Genomic DNA, 20,347 nt, shown 5'->3' with positions numbered 1-20,347 from the left:
CTGAGTCACAGAGGGCCCTCAGCCTGGCCTCCTTTTGTGCACATGCAACTTTGCAGAATAAGCATGCATGCATTTTTTAAATATTATCAACTACACACACACACTAACAACTGTACATGCAGGGGACAGAATGGATCTGTGCAGACCCGTGGAACATTCCATCGAAGGATCTCAACTGCTTTATAAACATTAATAAATTAAGCCTCCCTTCCTCTCTCTTTTTATCCCTGTTTTACAGGTAGGGAAACTGAGGCACAGAGAAGTAAAAGAGACACTGCCAACTTGAAACCCTGTCAGTTTAAAGAGAAAAGAATTAAAAGTTGTTTCAGGCATTACCCTTGGCCTAGAGACCCTCTGTCAATTTTTGTGGTTTTAATAACCATAGTTTCCTGTTTTAAAAACGTGTGTCCGTCCCTGTTTGCTGTGTGGAAAAACCCATCCAAACAAAAAGGGAAAATGACTAGCTGATGACTATACACAAAGGACTATCTAATACTAAAAGTAAGCAAGCTGAAAGAATAAAGAAAAAATACTTTTCTCTATTCTTGATAGGTTCTTTACATTTTAGTGACAGCACCTAAAGATGCAGATAGGCACCTCGTAGGATTTTTCCAAAACCGCGTAGGTGCCTAATTCTCATTGGACTTGGCAACTTGGGATGTTTGAAAATCCCATTTAAGCACCCGGTTCCAATGGGAGTTTGGCACCTAGGCTCTTTTAAAAATCCTACTAGACACTATCAGCTGGTTGATGTTTCAGACTCTCTGGCTTTGTCTGAGAAACTTCTGCAGAGTCATTGGAAAACTGTTCTACCACATTCCCTTGCATTACAGCTGCTCTTTGTGTATTTTAAATTCTCTGACATCAAATAGCACCCTCCTCTTCTCCTTGGCCGTAGCATGTCATCTACTCAGAAATAATCCCTAAGGACAAGGGAGCCAATTTTCAAACAGTAGGGCCTGAAGCCTATGTGCATTCACCTGCATTTGTGAATGCAGATTTGTTAACTGAGCATGTAAATGGGTAATTGTGCATGCAGATAACCAATTGATTTTTTACATGCAAATGTGGGTGCACAAGCACAAACCTAGCTTCTACTCTTTAAAAATTTGGCTCAAATTAGATTCATACATTGGGCATATTAAAGTAGTTCAATGCAGTTGCTGATTATTTTCCTCTTGTCTTATCTGGATATGGCAATCTGAATCATATTCCCGTCCGAGGGCAAATTTTGTGAGCTAACCCCTTAGGCTGTTCATGTATCACAGCTTCCATGTTATCTCTGTCCTTTTTCCATCTTAGCATCTGGCTACTTTTCTTGCTGCTGCTGGAAGTGGCAGCCGCAATAAAAGCTGCTCGTGAGTTCACCCGTGAACACACGTGTTGGCTTTAGCACAGGGGTCGGCAACCTTTACTATCAAAAGAGCCATTTTGCCCCCTCTTCCACTAAAGAAAAATAGTCTGGAGCCGCAAAACATAACACTGCTTATAAACTTTTAAAAGTTTTAATCTTTTTTTAATTTTATCTGTTACAACAACAGAATACAACAAACAGAAGTGCAGTGTGCATGTGTAGGCCTACTTTGAAATAAATTAAACACTGAACTATGCAGGCCTTTTTGAGTCCTTCCCGTATTTGTGTAAAATTAAAATAAAACGTAGCCCACTTTTAATATAAAAAAACATATAGTTGCAGCTTAGCAGTTTTAAAAAAGTAAACATAAAATTAGGAACGTTTTTTGACAAGTCCATTTCAGTGTGCTCTCATCCTCTTCGGGTTTCTTTCTCGGCCAGGAATCAACCGAAGCACCTGAACATACAATAAAAAACTACATCAGCTCCGGGTCTGAAATAAATGTTTTTTTCTGAATAATAATAGCCTATTAAATGCTAGTGTTCTCACCTGTTTAATGTGACTTCTGTTTCTGAAGCTCGGTGCTGATCTTCCCTATGTCGGGGCTGTAAGATGTTCTTTGATCTTCACACAGGACTGTAGGCTCTCATTTGTGAGGCGGGAGCGATATTTGGACTTTATGAAGTTCATGCTCGAGAAAACTTGCTCGCATAAGTATGTTGAGCCAAAGATGGACAGGACTCCAAATGCATACTTTTTCATGTTCATATACGTGTCGGGAATGGCGCTCCATGTTTCAAAAACAAGTTTGTCGGGTTTGGGGAGGTTTTCAATATCATTCCATTTGTGCTCTTTAGCGAGAGTGGCCTTCTGATGGGCGACTTCTTCGAGATCCGCTGTCAGGCTTTTGAACTTGGACACCCATAAGTCTTTATCCGCTATGTCGGCCAGTTCAATTTCAAGATCGGGCTGACTTATCCCTGTGAATGCGGATATGTTCAGCAGGGATGGGTCGATGTCCAGCGGTGTGACAGGGAAGGACAGAGTGTTTTTTTTTTTCCTTTCTGAACTTGCTGAATCTTTCTCCAAATGCAGCTTGCATTGCCATAATTGCCCGGTGTAAATAATCACAATTTATGTGATTGTTCTCTTCTTTGAACTCTCTCAGGGAGGGGAAGTGAGAGAGCGTACCTCTCTGTACATCTCTGGCAAACACTGTCATCTTGCGCTCAAACGCCAGAACATCCTCCAGCAAATGCAGGGCCGTGCTTCCCTTTCCCTGGAGATTTTTATTCAGTGTGTTTAAGTGACTTGTCATATCCACCGTGAAATAAAACTTTTCCAGCCAATCGAGGTCTCCCAGTTCGGGATAGCTGAGGCCTTTGCTTTCCAAGAAGGTTTTCACATGTTCCAGACAAGCAGCGAAGCGTTTCAGCATGTCTCCCCTTGACAGCCACCGAACTCTGTTGTGCAGCAGGAGATCCAAATATGCGCTCTCGACTTCATCTAACCATGAACAAAACTGTCGGTGGTTTAACCCGTTTGCAATTATTTTGTTCACTATCTTAATAACGAGGTTCATCACTTCCACACATTCAGGGGGGAATGTTTGAGCGCACAGTGCTTCTTGGTGCAAGATGCAGTGAAACTTCATCAGCTCTCAATCCAGCGACTTTTGAAGTAAATTCACAAAGCCCTTCTGTGCTCCTCTCATACTGGGTGCACCATCAGTAGACACTGACACCAGGTGAGTGGTGTTTATTCCTTTGGCTTTTAGACAACTCAAAACAGCCTCACAAATGTCCTGTCCCCGCGTTTGGCCCTTTAGCGGTATGAGTTCAATCAGTTCTTCCTGCGGCCCATCAGAGTTCACATATCTGCATAACAGTGCTGTCTGCTCAATATCGTTTACATCACTTGACTCATCACAGGCAATTGAATATGCTTGAGCTGAATTGATGTCATCAATTTGCTTACTGGTGATGTTTGTTGCCATTTTAATGGTCCTGTCCTTGACGGTCTTTGCAGAGAGAGGCATTTCTTTAATTTTCTGAATAATTTCCTGTTTGTTTTTGAATTCGGAGAATAGATGCTCTGATATTTTTATGAACGATTCTTTCATGTATTCTCCGTCTGTGAATGGCTTCCCCCTCCTTACGATCTCATGAGCTGCCACAAAACTAGCAGCTGTAGTTGAGTTTGGAGAGTTGATCCACTTCTTGAAAGTATGTTTGCTCTGCTCAACTTTCCGTAGTAGTTCCAAAATCGCTCTCTTTCACCCATCTTCAGTTGGGTACTTTTCAGAAAATGCTGAGTGCTTGTTTTGAAAATGTCTTTCAACGTTACATTTTTTGTTGTTTGCTAATTTCTCGCCACATATCAAGCACACAGGTAAGCCAGCGTCGTTGGCAGTGAAGGCAAAGGAATCTGTCCATGCAGAATTAAACTCTCTATTTTCTTCTGAGATTTTTCTTTTTTGGGATGTATTAATGGTTAGCTTACCGCGGGGGTCGCACACTCAAGAAGCCGCCTGCAGGTAAAGGCGAGGGCTATAGACGTGGATGTGACGCATATTTTAATTGACAAATTATAAAAACTTTTTAAAAATTCGATGTTAAAGTATCGCCTCGAACTCCAAGATGACTGTGCAACAAAATAAACAAAAATAAAATAATATATAAATAAAAATTAAATTAATAAATAACCGTTATTCTTTTTTTTTCTTTTTTTTTTCTTTTGTCAAGGCCGAAGGGAGCCACAACAAGGAGGCTGAAGAGCCGCATGCGGCTCCGGAGCCGCGGGTTGCAGACCCCTGCTTTAGCATTAGTGACATTTTCCTTACCCTTTCAATGGATAGTGCTAAAATATTTTCAAAACTGTTTTTTCCATATAAAATGTTAGATTGACGTGTTTATTGGAGAAAAGTCTGCTAGTTAAATGCATGGCATGGGACTCTTGGCTTTTTGAAATTCACTATTGAAAAATCTTGGCTGGGAGTTCAAGTGTATCACTTTCTTTTTTTCATTTAATAAAACTGTATAAATGAAATGATTATTTTTCCTGAGTCTTTAATGGGGTTTTCTTTCAAGTTTCATTGGAGAAAAAGCTGCATGGAGTGAACTCTGTGGGTTTGGGGATTTTTCCCCCCCTATTTTTCTCCTAACAGTTTTGCACTCTAAGAAGCCAGAATAATATTATGATTTTTTTTTAATTTGAAGATATAGTAATAATACAAGGAGGTTTAGTCTGCCAGTTTGCAAAGGATCAGTGATCTCACTGCTGTGATCTTGTACTTCTGGTCTGTTGCCAATGAACAAAATCCAGCCTGCTTGACATTCAGTGTCCGCATTGTTCCCGTGCTGGAATGAAATGCAGCAATGCTGCATTCCTCTACAACAGTGGTTTTCAACCTTTTTTCATTTGCTGACCCCTAAAAAAATTTCAAATGGAGGTGCTGACCCCTTTGGAAATCTTAGAGATAGTCTGCAGACCATAGGTTGAAAACCGCTGTTCTATGGTAATGACAACCTTTCGTGGACCCCTTAGGCATAGTCTGCGGACCCCCAGGGGTCCGAAGACCACAGGTTGAAAACCACTGGTCTTCAACAAGCTTGACTGTATAAAATTAAATGCTCCAACAAGTCATCTTAGGAGGCTTAAAAGGGGGGCATAGAAGAAGGCTGTTTGAATAATGTGCAGCAATATTATGAATGGCAAAAAAAAACCCTGTACAACAGGTCTGAACATATGAACCAGTAATTGAATACTCCAATCCTTAGCAAGTAGTTACTCTAGTCAATTGGACTATTGCCTAGGTATGGCTGTAGGAGTCAGATACGGATTACTATTCACAGAATGTGTGTGTGTGTATGTGTGTAACTTTGTATTAAAGTGACACTGATGCCATGGGTCTGATTTTTACACTGGTGTAAGTTAGGAGCAACTCCAGGGACATCAGTGGTGTAAGCCCAGTATCAGTTGAGAGGACAATCAGACCCTCTGTTACTGTCTATGGTGATATTAATGCTGGTTCTTTACAGCCCCAAATTAGCAGCGTTTCCACTCTCTAGAGCAGCGGTTCTTAACCTGCGGGCTTCTTGCAGCTACAGCCAATGTGGCATCCTCAGGGCCATACAGGTAGTATATGTGTTGTGTGGATGCAGCCCACGTATCACACAGAAAGCTGCTGATGCAGCCCATAGTGGTAAATAGGTGGAGAACCAGTCACTGCTTTGAGAGAACCCCAGCTGTGCTTTGTGCCACCATGGCAACAATGTAACATTTTCCCTTCCAGATTTGTGAGGTCATAAATGATGCCCCTGGCCGTGAATCTAATTAAATCTGAGTCATTGACTCCTCTGTCTCTGTGTTTAGATGCTGTACTGTCAGTTTACAATAACTGGATTTGATAGAGATTTTACTGTTCAGTTTATATTCCCCCCTTGGCACCAGATTTTGATATGATGCATTTTTACTTTAAGTGGCAAACACTCCCAAAATGTCCTTTTCTCTTTATTCCTACGTAGATGTCGCTCCTATGAAGATTGCTGTGGGTCAAGATGCTGCGTAAGAGCCCTCTCTATCCAGCGACTCTGGTATTTTTGGTAGGTTAGGACTTCTTTTTTTCTGAACACGGATCCTATACTTGCCTCATTTTAAGAGAGCCTGATAAACCACCACATTTCCTGCCTGGGTATTTTATATAGTTAACATTTAAAATATATACAGGCTGAGATTTTCAGAGCTGCATAGGAGATTTAGATGCACTGTTCGCATTTAAAATGAATGTGATGTCTGCATCTGAATCCCCAAGGCAGCTTTGCAAATCTCAGCCATTATGTTCAGGATAAACACTTTCAGATAACAGAGCCAAAAGGGAATTTATGAATGTTGGCTTGGTGATGTGGGACCAAATTCTGCTCTCCTTTACATCAGTTTAGAATTTGGCCCATCTCGTCCAGTGATCTATGCTGCCACGCAACTTTTGTACCTTCAACCCTTCTCTCCATCAGCCAGAAGAGATCCCTGCAGAGCAAACCTACTTAGCGTCTGGGCCGAGAGAGGAGCATTTGTGTTGTTCAACAGTGACCCCTCTGGTCAGTTTAAGGAATGGCATGGCTATGCTCCAAAGAAATCCCCTCTGGGACACCTTGTTCCAAAGAAGGGGCACCTGGACCTAAGTCATTTATTTCCATCAATATTATTTGGAATTCTGATCCAAGCAAATCTTAGGTGAGGTAAAGAGGTGTCAGGAGGGGACAGATGAGCCCATAACCCCAGAGTTGGGGGAAGAAGACAGTAGTCTCCCAGCGCTGCTGGCCTAATCACTATCGTTCTTGTAAGCTAATGAGAGAAAATACAGTGGAAACCCACTATATGAACAAAAACACTCCTAAGAACAAAATCTCCTCAGTCACTATAGAAATATCAACTACGTGCTGCCATACACAGGTATCTCAGCTTGTGCAGTCCTGCTTTCAAGGAATAATATTTTCAGAAAATCCTGATAACAGCATATGGGGGCTGATGGTTAGAGGGTAATGATCTTGGTTTCTCTTATCTATGAATTTTTGAATAACCCCAGCTCCCTGGGGCCCTGCACTTTAGATGGATGCCATCTCCAAGTTTGACTTTTCCTCCTTCTTTTGCTCAGGTTCCTTCTCATGATGGGTGTTCTATTCTGCTGCGGAGCTGGTTTCTTCATCCGAAGGCGGATGTACCCTCCACCGCTCGTAGAAGAACCTACTTTTAATGTATCCTACACCAGACAACCAGCCAACACTGCAGCAGGTCAGAGACTACTTATATGCTAGCCTAATTTCTTCTGTGTGCACAGAAAATGTTTAAAAACCATGTGATTTTTAGCTAGGAGTAGCTGTTGCACTAGTTTAATTCACCACAGGTGATGGGGGTTCAAATTCTGCTTCGAATATGTGGCACCATTTGTGAATGTACACCCAATACTATTGAGATCCAGTAAGCGATAAGAATAGGTCAGACCAATGGTCCATCTAGCCCAGTATTCTGTCTTCCGATAGTGGCCGCCAGGTGCTTCAGAGGAATGAACAGAAGGGCAATCACAGTGCTCACAATTCTCTTTCAAAAGAATTTTTGCATTTCTTTTACTAATCCCTTCTAGAGAGTTCTTCCCCCACTGGTTTTATAACTTATGTCCATGAATGCAAACAGAATAGGAAAACAGTTAATCACATTGCCTATTGCTCTGCATATGTTGCAATGCCACATTAGCAATGATGTTCCTCTTTTATATGAATAATAAGGAACAGTTTCCCATAGTTGGTACAATATACTTGAAAATATCTTTGCCAGAATGAGACAACCAAACATTTTCCTTCTGTGATCCTACCTAACTGTGGCTTTTCCATTTTTGCTGTGCCCTCCGTGTTATGGAATACTGCTTTAGAAGTGGGAAAACGCTACTTCTTCCTTATCAGTCTGAGCATTCTTCAACTGTCAAACAATGATTTTGAGGAAGTCTGAAGGATCCGTACATTAGTGGATCAGCTCCATTCCCCTCAGCCTACTCCTACCCTGTCCCCTAAACAGTCCCACCAAGAGAGCCCTTCAGAGGGCATGTATGCTCTGTGGGACTTCTTGAATCCTGTCCCCTCCAGTTATGAGACCTTCTCTAGCTGCAGACATACCTGTGCTAGCTGGACTCTAGCTAGCTTGCTAAAAATAGCAGTGAGGATGTACCGGTCTGGGCTTCAGCATGGGGTGCACAAGTCTGTCTGACCTTCCTGAGTACAGACTCGCTTGTGCAGCTGACGCAAAGCCCACACCACCACATCCTCACTGCTATTTTGTGAATGCGAGCTGCAAATCACACCCCCAGCTGCAGTGTACACAAAGCCTAAGACATCCCTATGCTCCCAATTTGGAGTACATTGCCTCACAGATAGAGCTGGCTGCGGGATGATTATTCCATTTCTTGACCGCTTTCCAGGTTTCGAAATTTTGTTTTCGTTCTGCATTGGAATGAAACCAAAACGTTTCCAACATTTTCACAAAACAGATATTGTGTCAAAACATCTGTTTTCCCATTGGAAAGGTCAGGGTTTCATTTCTCTGAAAGTGACCCTGAATCTCAGAAACTTTCCTGATGAAAATTTGGTCAAAATGTATACGTCTTCGCAAAACATTTCAGCTTCAATGAAGCAGCATATTTCAATGGAAAAAGGTTAGTCGAAAATGTTCCAACCAGTAACGTAATCACAAACTGCAGGTCACACAGAGATCTTAAGTTCAGACTTTCCAATCTCTCCCATATCCTATTGCACCCAGATACACTGCATAAGTTCTGGAAATACCCCTGCGCATCCTTATGCCTATGCATGCATATTCTCTTTCAGTCAGATATCTAACTGCATCATATAAAAGGATACCCTCACTCTCAGGCTCCCAGACACTCCCTTTTATTTTTATTTTTCCCCTTTAAGGTATTTCATTCTTTCATTTGTTGAACATATTAAATGCATAGGACATTCCATTCAAGGTGAGAAACACACACACTTATTTTTTGTTTACCAATCACGCATTTGCCTAGTGAGATAGTTTAGGTAGTTCTTTCCTGAGATGGTAGGAAAAAATAAAAAATAAAATATTATAAGTCTTGGAAATAACTCAGTGGTTATATATAAATAGGGAGCATCACATGGCTGGATTGGCAAATATATTTAATTGTTTTTAATGAGCTACACATGGCAGAAGTCATGTGGAAATAGAAAATAGCTATCTAGTTAAGTCTTTTAATGTCCTAGCTATGCCACATGATTTTAATTTTTTTTTTAGAAAGTCTTAAGATCTGATCTAAAGCCCATTGAAGTCAATGGGAGACTTTCCCGTTGGCTTTGGTGAGCTTTAGATTAGGCACTTAATTTGTAAGTGCTTTCTCAGTCTCTCTCATATGAGTCTCAGTCCCAGTGACTCTGAATTCTTCTGCATTTCTGACCATGCCTGTCCTTTAAAATAAAGCACACTTAGGGCCTGCGAGGTACTGAGCACCTGTGACTCACACTATGGGGGGAAGGGTAGCTCAGTGGTTTGAGCATTGGTCTTCAATCCTTGAGGGGGCCATTTAGGGATCTGGGGCAAAAATCTGTCTGGGGATTGGTCCTGCTTTGAGCAGGGGGTTGGACCAGATGATCTCCTGAGGTCCCTTCCAACCCTGATGTTCTATGATTCAATGGATTTGTGGCTGCCTAGCCACCCCATTTTTGAAGGTCTAATGAGCTTGAATAGTTCTGATATACTAGGCAATAAAAGTAAACACCTGGGATTTGACCCTGCAAGAAGGTCAGGATCCAGCTCTAATCTTGCTTTTGGGTTTATTGAAAGTGTCGCTGATCTGAATACCAGTGTGGAAATAAACTGATTACTATGCTGTAGTTGTGCAAGGCATTTTAACAATAATAATTGCAAAATGCAAGGAGTTCCCCCACTCCTCGCCCGAGTTCCCTTTGTGGAAGGAAAAGTGAGGAAAAATGCTGAAATGTGCAAGCACCATCTTTGTGGCAAAATGCTTAAGAAAAATAACACTGCTGTAATCACAGACATAGGCCCAAACACCCCTGCACTTTAGGGAAGCTTGGGTTTGGATCCAGTTCCCAATCCAATCCAATACCATGGCTTGACTCCATTTCTATAATGGGACCAGTGGTGACATTGGATGGAAACCGGTGCAGGAGCTCTCTCATTGCCAAGCAAAGGAAGAGGGGAAGCTGGCTGGGGAGTGCTACTTACCCAAGGCAGGGTGGAGAAGAAGTGCTCCTATCTGTTTGCAGGGAAGGAGGAGTTGTGCTCCCGACGTGCTTCCCCTAACCTTAACCCCTGAATGGGCCAAACCAAATACAAGACCCAGACACCCCAAGCTCCATGGATGTTTGGATCGGCACCTTATGGCTTAGGCCCATCTCTCTTTGAGACTAAGGGAATAAAAACTCGGTCTGAAAAAGCATTAAGTAGTGTGTAACGCTAGTAGTGTCTCTCTGGGTTCCATCCTGTTGTCATACTGAATCCCCAGGCCACTGAGCCATGGAAATTGGTGATCAAATGTAAAATCCATGGGAGCTGCTTTCCTTACAGACAAAGTAGGAAGCAAGGCACCAAGGAGAAACTGCTGCTCCTTGACCACTTTATTCTGTTAACTCAGCTTTGCCATGAAAAAAGAGAGAGAGAGGAGGAAAGAACTTGATGTATTCCCACAGACAAACCCTGCAAAGTTCCTAGAGGGCATAACTTTTTAATTGCTGAAACCATATTCAATAGATTTTTATTGATCAGAAATTTTGGAGTCCTCATGGATAGTTCCCTGAAAACATCTGCTCAATGTGCAGCGGCAGTCAAAAAATGTAATGGAATTCTTGGAACCATTAGGAAAGGGATAGATAATAAAACAAAAAATATCATAATGCCACTGTATAAATCCATGGTAGGCCCACACCGTGAATACTGCAAGCAGTTCTGGTCATCCCATCTCAAAACCAAAAAATATTAGAATTGGAAAAGGTGCAGAGAATGGCAACAAAAATGACTGGGGTATGGAACAGCTTCCATATGAGGAGAGATTAAAAAGACTGGGACTGTTCAGCTTAGAAAAGAGACGATTAAAGGGGTTTATGATAGAGGTCTATAAAATCATGAATGGGATGGAGAAAGTGAATAGGGAAGTGCTGTTTACTCCTTCCTATAACACAAGAACCAGGGGCCACCCAGTGAAATGAATAGGCAGCTAGTTTAAAACAAACATAAGGAAATTCTTCTTCACACAGTGGACAGTCAACCTATGGAACTCATTACAGGGAATTTTGTGAAGGCTAAAAGTATAACTGGGTTAAAAAAAGAATTAGATAAGTTCGTGGAGGATAGAACCATCAATGGCTATTAGCCAACATGGTCAGGGATGTAATTGCATGTTCCATGTGTCCCTAAAACTCCAACTGTCAGAAGTTGGGACTGGACGACAGGGGATGGATCACTCAAAATTGCCCTGTTTTGTTCTCTCTCTCTGAAACTTCTGGCATTGGTCACTATCAGAGACATGATACTGGGCTAGATGGACCATTGCTCTGACCCAGTATGGCCATTCTTATCCTCTTATGATCATTATGATATCTAGAGTTTGAAGTCTATTTCCTATCATTCTTAATGGGAGTATAATGTCTCTGATTCTCTGGGTACCACTTTCATTTGATCATATATTTCCTGTTGTTCTGGGCCCAGAATTCATTATTGGCATGTGATGAATTCGACATTTCTTAATCTTACTCTGTGCTAAGAAAACCTGTCCCATAATATTAGCCAGACTTGTATTGACTTCAGTTGGAGCTGGATTGGGCCTCACACTTGTCTGTCTTAAAGGGGGGTTGTGAGCTTGAGATGCAATCCAAGAGGCAATACCATTCAGTACATTGTAAAATACCAGGTGCATTTTTCTGTATCTTGGAAGATTTTAGAAAAAGATCTTGGTTAAAAATAAAGTAATAAGAAAAGCAACCCCCCAAAGCTATTTATTTGTAATTGTAGCATACCTGACAGGGGCAAAAAAACAGTGTCGGCAAATAAGTACCAAAACCCCAGCGGCACCAAGAGCAATTTACAAAACACAAATGGGAGTTGGATCAGGCTCTGAGAGGAGATAGTTAACCAGCAGCTTTTCTGGGTGTAATGGCTTAGATCTCTTGGGGCCAGTCTGCCCAAGGAAGAATCACAGATGCACCTGGAACAATGTGTGTATTCTCCTATAGAACCCCACCCTGGCATGTACAAATGCCAGTTGACGTGTTCATATAGCATTTGGCAGGCTCATCTGATAGGTAGGTACATCCAGTGGTCCCTTCTTTGAAAAAGTGGCCCTTGCTGTTTTTGTCCTGATGCACAGATCCAGACAGAAGGAAGTTTGATTATTATAGCTGTAAAATGCCTGTTATCTGGTGCAGTGTGAATTCTTGCACCACTATAAGGAGGCTCCATCTTAAAGAGGTTTTCTTACTCAGATTTGGCTGTAATATCACCTTTGGTTAAACTTGCTAATTTTCAGGTAGCTATCACCAGGAATCTAGCTTATTCCCTTCGGGCAGTGTTTCCCAAACTTGGGATGCTGCTTGTTCAGGGAAAGCCCCTGGCAGGCCGGCTGGTGTGTTTACCTGCCCCGTCCGCAGGTTTGGCCAATTGTGGTCCCCACTGGCTGCGGTTCGCTGCTCCAGGCCAATGGGAGCCGCTGGAAGCGGCAGCCAGTATGTCCCTCAGCCTGCGCTGCTACCAGCAGTTCCCATTGGCCTGGAGCAGCGAACCAAGGCCAGTGGGAGCCGCGATCGGCTGGACCTGCGGACGCGGCAGGTAAACAAACTGGCCTGGCCCGCCAGGGGCTTTCCCTGAACAAGCGGCGTCCCAAGTTTGGGAAACACTGAGTTAGGAATTAAGGTTTGCTAGAGGGCATTGTGCCGAGTGGGGGGAGGAAAGGCTTGTGGCAGTGAAGTAAATGGAAAGACGGATCTAGCCTTAGTACTGATTCTAGGCCAGCATTCTATCTAATCCCATCTTCCCATTTGCCACCCAGAAAACTCACGACCCCCCAGCTCTCCATCCTATGTATTGTTGTTGTTGTTTGTTACCGTAGTGCCGAGGAGCTCAGTACCCCATTGTGCTAGGCACTGTACAAACATAACAAAAAGACAGTCCCTGCCCTAACATGTTTACATTCTAAGTATGCAACAAGATGGATATAGACAGATCAATGGGGGAGTACAAAGAACAAGGAGACAAAGGTACATGTACATGGATACATGTCTGTCTGGCAGACTGCCTGGTAGCCACAGACCCTGGAAGCCCTGGGGTTCCTCAGCCATGAGGCATGCAGACTGCTGCAGAACCAGGTGGACACACCTGTGGGAAACCTATTTGGATACCTGCCGGACTTTGGTGAAATCGAACCAGCTCTGCAAAGTGTTTTGATTTTACTGAATCTTTAAATTTCAACAGATAAAAATGTGTCATTGGAATTTTTCTGACCAGTTCTAATTACTGGAATGGAGAGGCGTTGTGGGTGGGGCACTGGACTGGGGCACGGAAGCCCTAGGTTCTGTTCCTGCCTCTGCCACTGGCTTGCTGTGTGAGCTCAGACAGCTTACTTCATGTCTCTGTGCCTCTGCCTTCCACCTCCAAGCCATCGTCTGTTTAGATTTAAACACTTTGGGTATGTCTACACTACCTGCTGGATCTCGTAGCTGAAGTTGTGTATCTTAGATCGATCCCCTCACCCCCTCCAGTGTAGACCAGGCCTTTGAGACACGGACTGTTCAGGGGTGCTGGAACAATGTGTACAGTGGGGGGTGCTGAGAACCATTGAACCAAACTGTAAACCCTGCATCTGATGGAAACCACTTGCAGCCAGGGGGTGCGGCAGCTCCCCCCACACCCTTAGTTCCAGCACCTATGGGACTGTGTGCTACCCAGTCTTTTTACAGCACCTAACACAGTGGGCCCCTGATCTCAGCTGGGACCTGTAGACACTACTGTAATATAATACTGATACAATACAAATCATCATACTTTCCAGGCAGTAGTTTGGTGTTTGACTAATGATTCTTTTTCATCATATTCAAAACGCTGCTTTTAGTGACTTACTTTCCTTTGTCATTAGATGTAGTGATTTATTAATATGTTCTTTGATATGACTTTGGTTCTGTGTTTACATTTTTTCCCTTTGAGCTAGTTGAAGTTTTGTGCCTAAATGAACTGACAGAATGTCAATGGCATCAAAGTTTCCTTGGTGCCTAGAGCAACCATGTTTGTTCTCTGTTCTCTCTGGCCTACGCTTATTGCTAATGTCAAAGATGTTGCCATTAGGTTAGTGAAGAACCACAGAACAGCCTTATTGGCAAGCATGTTGGTATTAACTGGGCCCTTAATGTTTGCTGCTCTGAATGTTGTTTCTTGGCTGACACAGCTAAGTACATTGATACGTGTTCTAGGGTTTCCATCTAATTTTTCTTGGGGATCTTGGGGATTTATCCTTGGGGATATGTCCTTACTGTATTCAAACAGTATCTGCAGGCAACTCGATATAGAATACATGCATGTCAGTTAAAGGCTGTGAGTGTAGGTTGAGATCCTGTCGTGTATTTTCTCTACAAAGTGAATTTAGTGCTCCTAACTGGTGCAGGTTCAACGGCCCTGGAAACTGAACTCTTCTATCCACAGAAGCAGCAGTGACAGGGCAAGCATCCCCAGTGCTCATGATCTGGAGAAAGCACCTTTAGGGGGTGAAAGGTAGTTCCATCTCTGGGTCCATTCAGTCCTTCAGTTGTCTTCTGAGACTCCCAGCCAGGGTGCCAGTAAGTGTGATGATGATCTGTTATGGTGTCAACAGCTGCCCACTGGACTGAGACCACCAACCTCATGAGACTGGGCAGCCATCAGATGGAAACAACTTGTGTGCATTGTCTTTGCCATGTGTCACATACTCCAGTTAAAACCTACTATGTATCATTTGCCTTTAGAGAAGAGCACATCTGTGCTTTCCCTAGCATTGGAGCAGTATGATACTAGCCTGTCTGTTTGTTATAAATTTACCATTGCATTGTAAATTAATGTATTTTCTCTCCATTTCTTTTAGGATCACAGCAACCAGGGATGCCATACTACACGGATCCAGGAGGACCTGTGATGAACCCCATGGCTATGGCTTTCCATGTCCAGCCCAACTCCCCGCAAGGAAATCCAGTGTACCCACCTCCGCCCTCTTACTGCAACGCACCCCCACCCCCATATGAGCAGGTGGTGAAATCCTCCACGTAACAACTCTGCAGCTCTGTTACCTGACTCTGTGAGAAGCAGGTGCCATTGCAAAGTGACTGGGGTAGAGGTCCTCTGCCTTTCTGAACACTTGCTAGTTCTCTGACTCTCCCTACACACACTCCCCATTAACATTACTTGCAAGGGATGGTTTTTTTTGTAGTAGGGGGTGAATTTTCATTTTGATGTATTCAAAACTAAGGTCTTTTAAATGCTTTTAATGGAAACCTATATTTAAATCCAGTACGTTTTCCCTTTATTTATTGTTTCAAAGGTGTATATTAACGCATTGTGGCAAAATACGATAGCAGCTTTATGCAACCACAAAGTGATGCACGCTCTCCTAAAACCCAGTAGACAAATGTGGTATTCTACTAGAGTAGAAAGGTGAGAAGGAGTGAGTTGGAGGAAAGAGTCAGGGCAAGATATTTATAAGTGTGACCACCAACCTCATGGCCTGTGGTTTTCTAGGAAAGCTCTGTTCTGAGACAAAGAAGGGGGCAGGATGTTATGGAAGCCATCGAGTGAGCGAGGAAGTCGAGTCCTGGCAGTGGGTTCTGTTTGGAACGAGTCCCACTTGAGAACTTCACTTCTATAAAAGGTGTGGGTCTAAGAAATCGTGAATGAGCAGGTCTGCAATGTCTCCACCAGCAGCTGGACTCTGAACTTGCCTCTGAACAAGCCTGGCTCCTCTTCTCCTTCTGACACTTTCTGGAGGGCTTTTGTTGTCGTTGTTGTTGTTGCTGCCAAGGATAAGATTGTAAAATATAGTTGATGACCTGTGTGTGGCAGGGAAAATGTTATCAGCTAACAGCTACACATCTACACTTGTAGAGAAACTACTTCAAAATATTTCAATACACAGAAGAGTTTTCTGCCCTAAAGTTAAAATGGAAAAAATGGGATCTTAGGCCCAGATCCTCAAGGTATTTGGGCACTGAACTTCCATCTGGGCCTTGGGTCCCAATCTTGCTCCCTTTGAAGTCACTGGGAGTTTTGTCATTGACTTCACCGGGTGATGACTGGGTCCTTGTTCCATACAACGTGTTAGCTCACTGGGTTTGGTTATGGTCTTACAGTCACAGAGAGAGCACAAAAGGGTGCTGTCTTCTCCAAGCAAGAGATTTGAAAATCTTCTCTTAATGATGCTTTAAGTGCAATAACTTACTGGGATATATGTTTAAGGGTTGCTTCTGAGCCTAATGCATGGATACTTTGGCCATGCAATACCACTTGCAGACGAGTCCCTGTGCATCATGCTCAAAATGTCCCCAGTTGTATTTGCCTCATACTCCTGGGAGGTTCTTTGAGTGGCAGTGGCTACTACCCAACATCTTCAAACAAACAAAACCTTTTCTCCTGAGGTGTTAATGAATGGTTGTTTTTGCAGACATTTTCCCACTTACTTTGATTGTTTCCAATTAAAGTGTGGCGTTTTTTATTGCTGTTTGAACTGAAGAATCACCTCAACTATGAGCTCCTGGCACAAGACCTATAGAAATGTTTATTAACTTCCAATTAGTTACACCAGTGCCATCCCACTGGATGCCTGAGGGTGCCCATGTGTAACTGAATGCATACTCCCAAGACATCTGCATTGCGGACATGTAGTTGAGGGCCTTATTTAGCCTGCAGAGCCTTTATCACTGGTGATGATTTGTGAGAATTTGGTTCTCAGAGCCCAGGCTGAGTTTGCAGGGCTAACAATCAGAGACGAACATCTTTTTGCTTGTATACTGCACACCTTCAGTACAGAAAATACCGAGCACCAATAAACCCGGGAACACCCTGTCCTCTTTTTAGTCCCTTTTCTGAGTGGAACTACCCTTCAAAGGATCAAATCTAGCAGTCATAACTCAGGCGGAATTACTATTGAAAATAGCCACTTGTGTGACGTCTAGGAGAAAATGCTTTCTGCGCCCACTCCAGTACAACCCTGACACGCTCTGGGAGGAATTGGCCTGCTATAAATACACTGAAATTGCATTCATTTGAATTGTGTTACATTTACCAAAGCCCAGCCTGGGACTTCAGCTAGAATCCTTAGGGTCACAGAAACATGTTTCATAGACTCCAGTGGATCATTTGCAAGCAGCCTTAAGGGGCCAAATCCCAGTTCCACTGGTGTCAATGGGAGATTTGCCATTGATTTCAACTGGATCAAGATCTGGCCCAAACACAAGGATTAAACTTGTTGAGCAAATAAAATATAAGCGGAGGATTCCTGCCAGGAGCAGTGGTAGCATTTCTGTTAGCCTTTGCACTGGATTTCATCTCGGCATATAGCTATTAGTCTTGCTTTCAAGAAGAAATAAATGAAGGGATAAAGATGACATCAGGTTAAAAATACTAACCTGGAAGGCTGGGCTGGTTTTGCATTTTCTAAATACAGTCTTTAAAGGGGCTTGTCTACATGAACATTTAGTTTGCGGCAAGCTGAGGGATGAATCTATCCTGTGTTAGCCTGCTGCGTCAAAACTGGCCACGTGGACTTGCTGATGTGCAGTAACAGTTCCTTAGTACTCTTTGATCTACCTGGCTTTGGAACAGGACTAGGTCAAAGGGCATTAAGGAGTGTTGTTAGTGTGCATCAGTGTGGGGTAGATTCTCCCTCCCCCCCTTCCCCCCGTTTGCTGTGAATTAAATGATCAAATAGGCAAACCCAAAGAGTATGTTTCTAAGCCTACTTACACTGGTATAAACCAAGAGGAACTCCAGTAAAGTCAACTCAGTTCCACTGGTATGAGATTAGAATCAGGCCCTGTGTTTCTACTTGCACTTATAGTAAAGGCCATAGGAAGTTAAATCAGATCGTATCCAACCATATTGTGTGTTAGAAGTGTTGAATGTGACATGCATATCCATTTATCTTTTTAGGGTAAAAAGAGACACTCGTACTTACTGAGACTGTAAGATTTCACAATACATGGCAAAGCTCATTCCTTTCTGTAGTGCTGTGTTTTGTGCTATATTCCAACATAAAGTTTGACCTGATCTCTTGCTTATCCCTACAGACTACTTTGCAGATTAAAAACCAATCAAATTGTAATATTTTCTGTTGTTCTTTTTCACAGAGTTAAAAGGGAGTTGGCTTTAAATAACAAACCAAACTTTGTTAAACCTTCTGTGTGATAGTGTCCTAGTGTGTCCTAGACACGAAAGGCAAAATTCCTCTCAGCTCCACCCAACTGATCTTGACTAAGTTAACCTACCTGAATCTAAATTTACTGTAATCTCTTTATCATTGCACGAGGTGCCAGATCCTGCAAACACATATGTGCTTAACTTTAAGCAAGGAGGCTTCAGTGTGAGTACTTGGGGGCTGAAAATTAAGATTGCACATAAATGTTTGCAGGATTGTCTAACCACCGACTATTGAGATCTCCTAGTTGCCCATATTGTTTTTCCACACAGACTTATGTGCATACACAGAATATTGGAGGGGAAACCTGCAGTGCAGACCTGAGAGGAGACTCTTGCACTTAGCGAACTCTCCTATTGCAGTGTTACTCATGGGCTTAATACCGTAGATCTAAAGCCAGAAGGGCTCATTAGATAAGCTAGTCTGACCTGTACAACACAGGCCAGAGGCTTTCACCCAATTCCCCTGCACTGATACCAACATTGAGAAACACTGAAGAAAAAAAATACATCTCAAAAGTATTGCAGCAATAGTACGGTGTTCTGAGGATATTACTGTTAAAATATTCTTCCTGGCCGGGGCCCATGGTAAGGATACAGCAGCTACTTGTGGGTTTCCAATGCAGGCCCTATGAATATTTCAGATATATGTATTACATGATTGGCTCAATTACCTGCATAGCACAATTGTATGTGTTTTCTAACCTAGTTTCCCCCCTACTGTAGAGCTGCCTATAATCACATAATACGGCTCTGTATACACTGTATTATTTTTTTTAACTTAAGGAATTTTTTTTTCCTTCAACAGACTAGGCCTTATGATGTGAGCAAATAGGTGGTGTTCAACCCTTTTATATTATTAAATGTGTCCAAGAGAACTGATGTTTTCCTGATAACATTGGGTAGAACCCTTTTCCAGTGGACTCTGATGCTGTATATTGACATTCAACTTCTGGTGAAGTTTTTCTGTGATCCAATTGTTTCCTTTATTAATGTTGGTGGCTTATAACCACCTCTTACAATGAAGTCAAACTCCTGTTCTAGTGAAGTCATTTGGTACTTAATTGAAAACAGAGCAGCACTGTGGGTAAATCTAGGACTTATTTGCAGATTGCTTGCATGCTTTTCCTCTGATAGTCCTTGTCTTTTGGTTTCTAGGTTTTTGTTTTGTTTCCCTTTATTTTAGTTTTTTTTTAAAGGAAAAAGGGGTGGTGGGGGGAAGAAACCCTGTATCTTTTGATAGGGTCATGTTTCATATGTATTCCAAATAAAACTGATCTGGGTGTGTCTACTGCTTCTTTTGCCCAACCTGGTTTGGAAATGGTGGCGGGGAGGCTGAGGGAGAAGTTAGTCCTTCTGCTCCCTGCGGTTTCTGGTGTTATCTTAGAATGGGTCCACTAGAAAGTTCAATTTAAGTTGTATTCTATTAAAGCAAAATTAAGCAACAGAGTGAAGAAAAGGGCAGTAAAAGTGATTAGGTAGCGCGAGGGGGGGATGCATTTAAAGGAGTTATTTATTACTAAGAGAGAGCTGAACACGTGCTCAGTTCTATACAAAACAAGAACATAGAGGCCCAGCTGTGCCAAGCTACATAGGCAGGTTTGTGAGTCGATCTCCAACCTCTTCCCAAGACTCTGCATATTGGTTAAATGAAAATAAAGGGCTGTCAACCTCGTCCTCCTTTCCCTTGAATGGGCTGCAGTTGTTTATCCCACATTAAAGGGAGAGAGCATTTTACTTCCATTTTGCGTCAACATAAATGACAGGGAAAAGTAGGGAGCAATCAGGGTCTCCAGGGAGTTACATGATAAAAGCCAAAGGGCTTGAGTGGGTGCTCTGCTACATGAATTCTATGCTTCTGTAATTCCACTGCAGTCAACTGCGTGTGGTCCGTCAGGCCCTACAGCTTTCTGAGAGGGTGTAAAGAAGTGACCAAGGTTGCTCCAAGGAGGTATAATAAGGCCTGCAGGGCTGGAATTAAAGTAAATAATGAGGTAATGCTCCCTAAGAGTGAGCGGCTGTAGGCTAGTTTCCTAT

At 42.7% G+C, this 20,347-nt stretch overlaps 1 protein-coding gene across 2 annotated transcripts in view; it reads left to right on the top strand.

The window, feature by feature from the left end:
* Positions 1-19,565, top strand: part of VOPP1 (VOPP1 WW domain binding protein) — a 95,842-nt gene extending 76,277 nt beyond the window's left edge. For both annotated transcript variants that reach the window (XM_045007530.1, XM_045007531.1), the window contains exons 3-5: positions 5,881-5,958; positions 7,008-7,144; positions 14,991-19,565. In XM_045007530.1, coding sequence (XP_044863465.1) covers positions 5,881-5,958; positions 7,008-7,144; positions 14,991-15,172 — 397 coding nt within the window. In that variant the 3' untranslated portion in view covers positions 15,173-19,565. The remainder of the gene's footprint in view (positions 1-5,880; positions 5,959-7,007; positions 7,145-14,990) is intronic.
* The last annotated feature ends 782 nt before the right edge of the window (positions 19,566-20,347 follow it).

The sequence above is a fragment of the Mauremys mutica genome, chromosome 2 (assembly GCF_020497125.1).
Source record: "Mauremys mutica isolate MM-2020 ecotype Southern chromosome 2, ASM2049712v1, whole genome shotgun sequence".
Lineage (NCBI taxonomy): Eukaryota > Metazoa > Chordata > Testudines > Geoemydidae > Mauremys > Mauremys mutica.
Note: the sequence above shows the minus strand (reverse complement) of the source record. Positions and strands in the feature narration are given on the sequence as shown.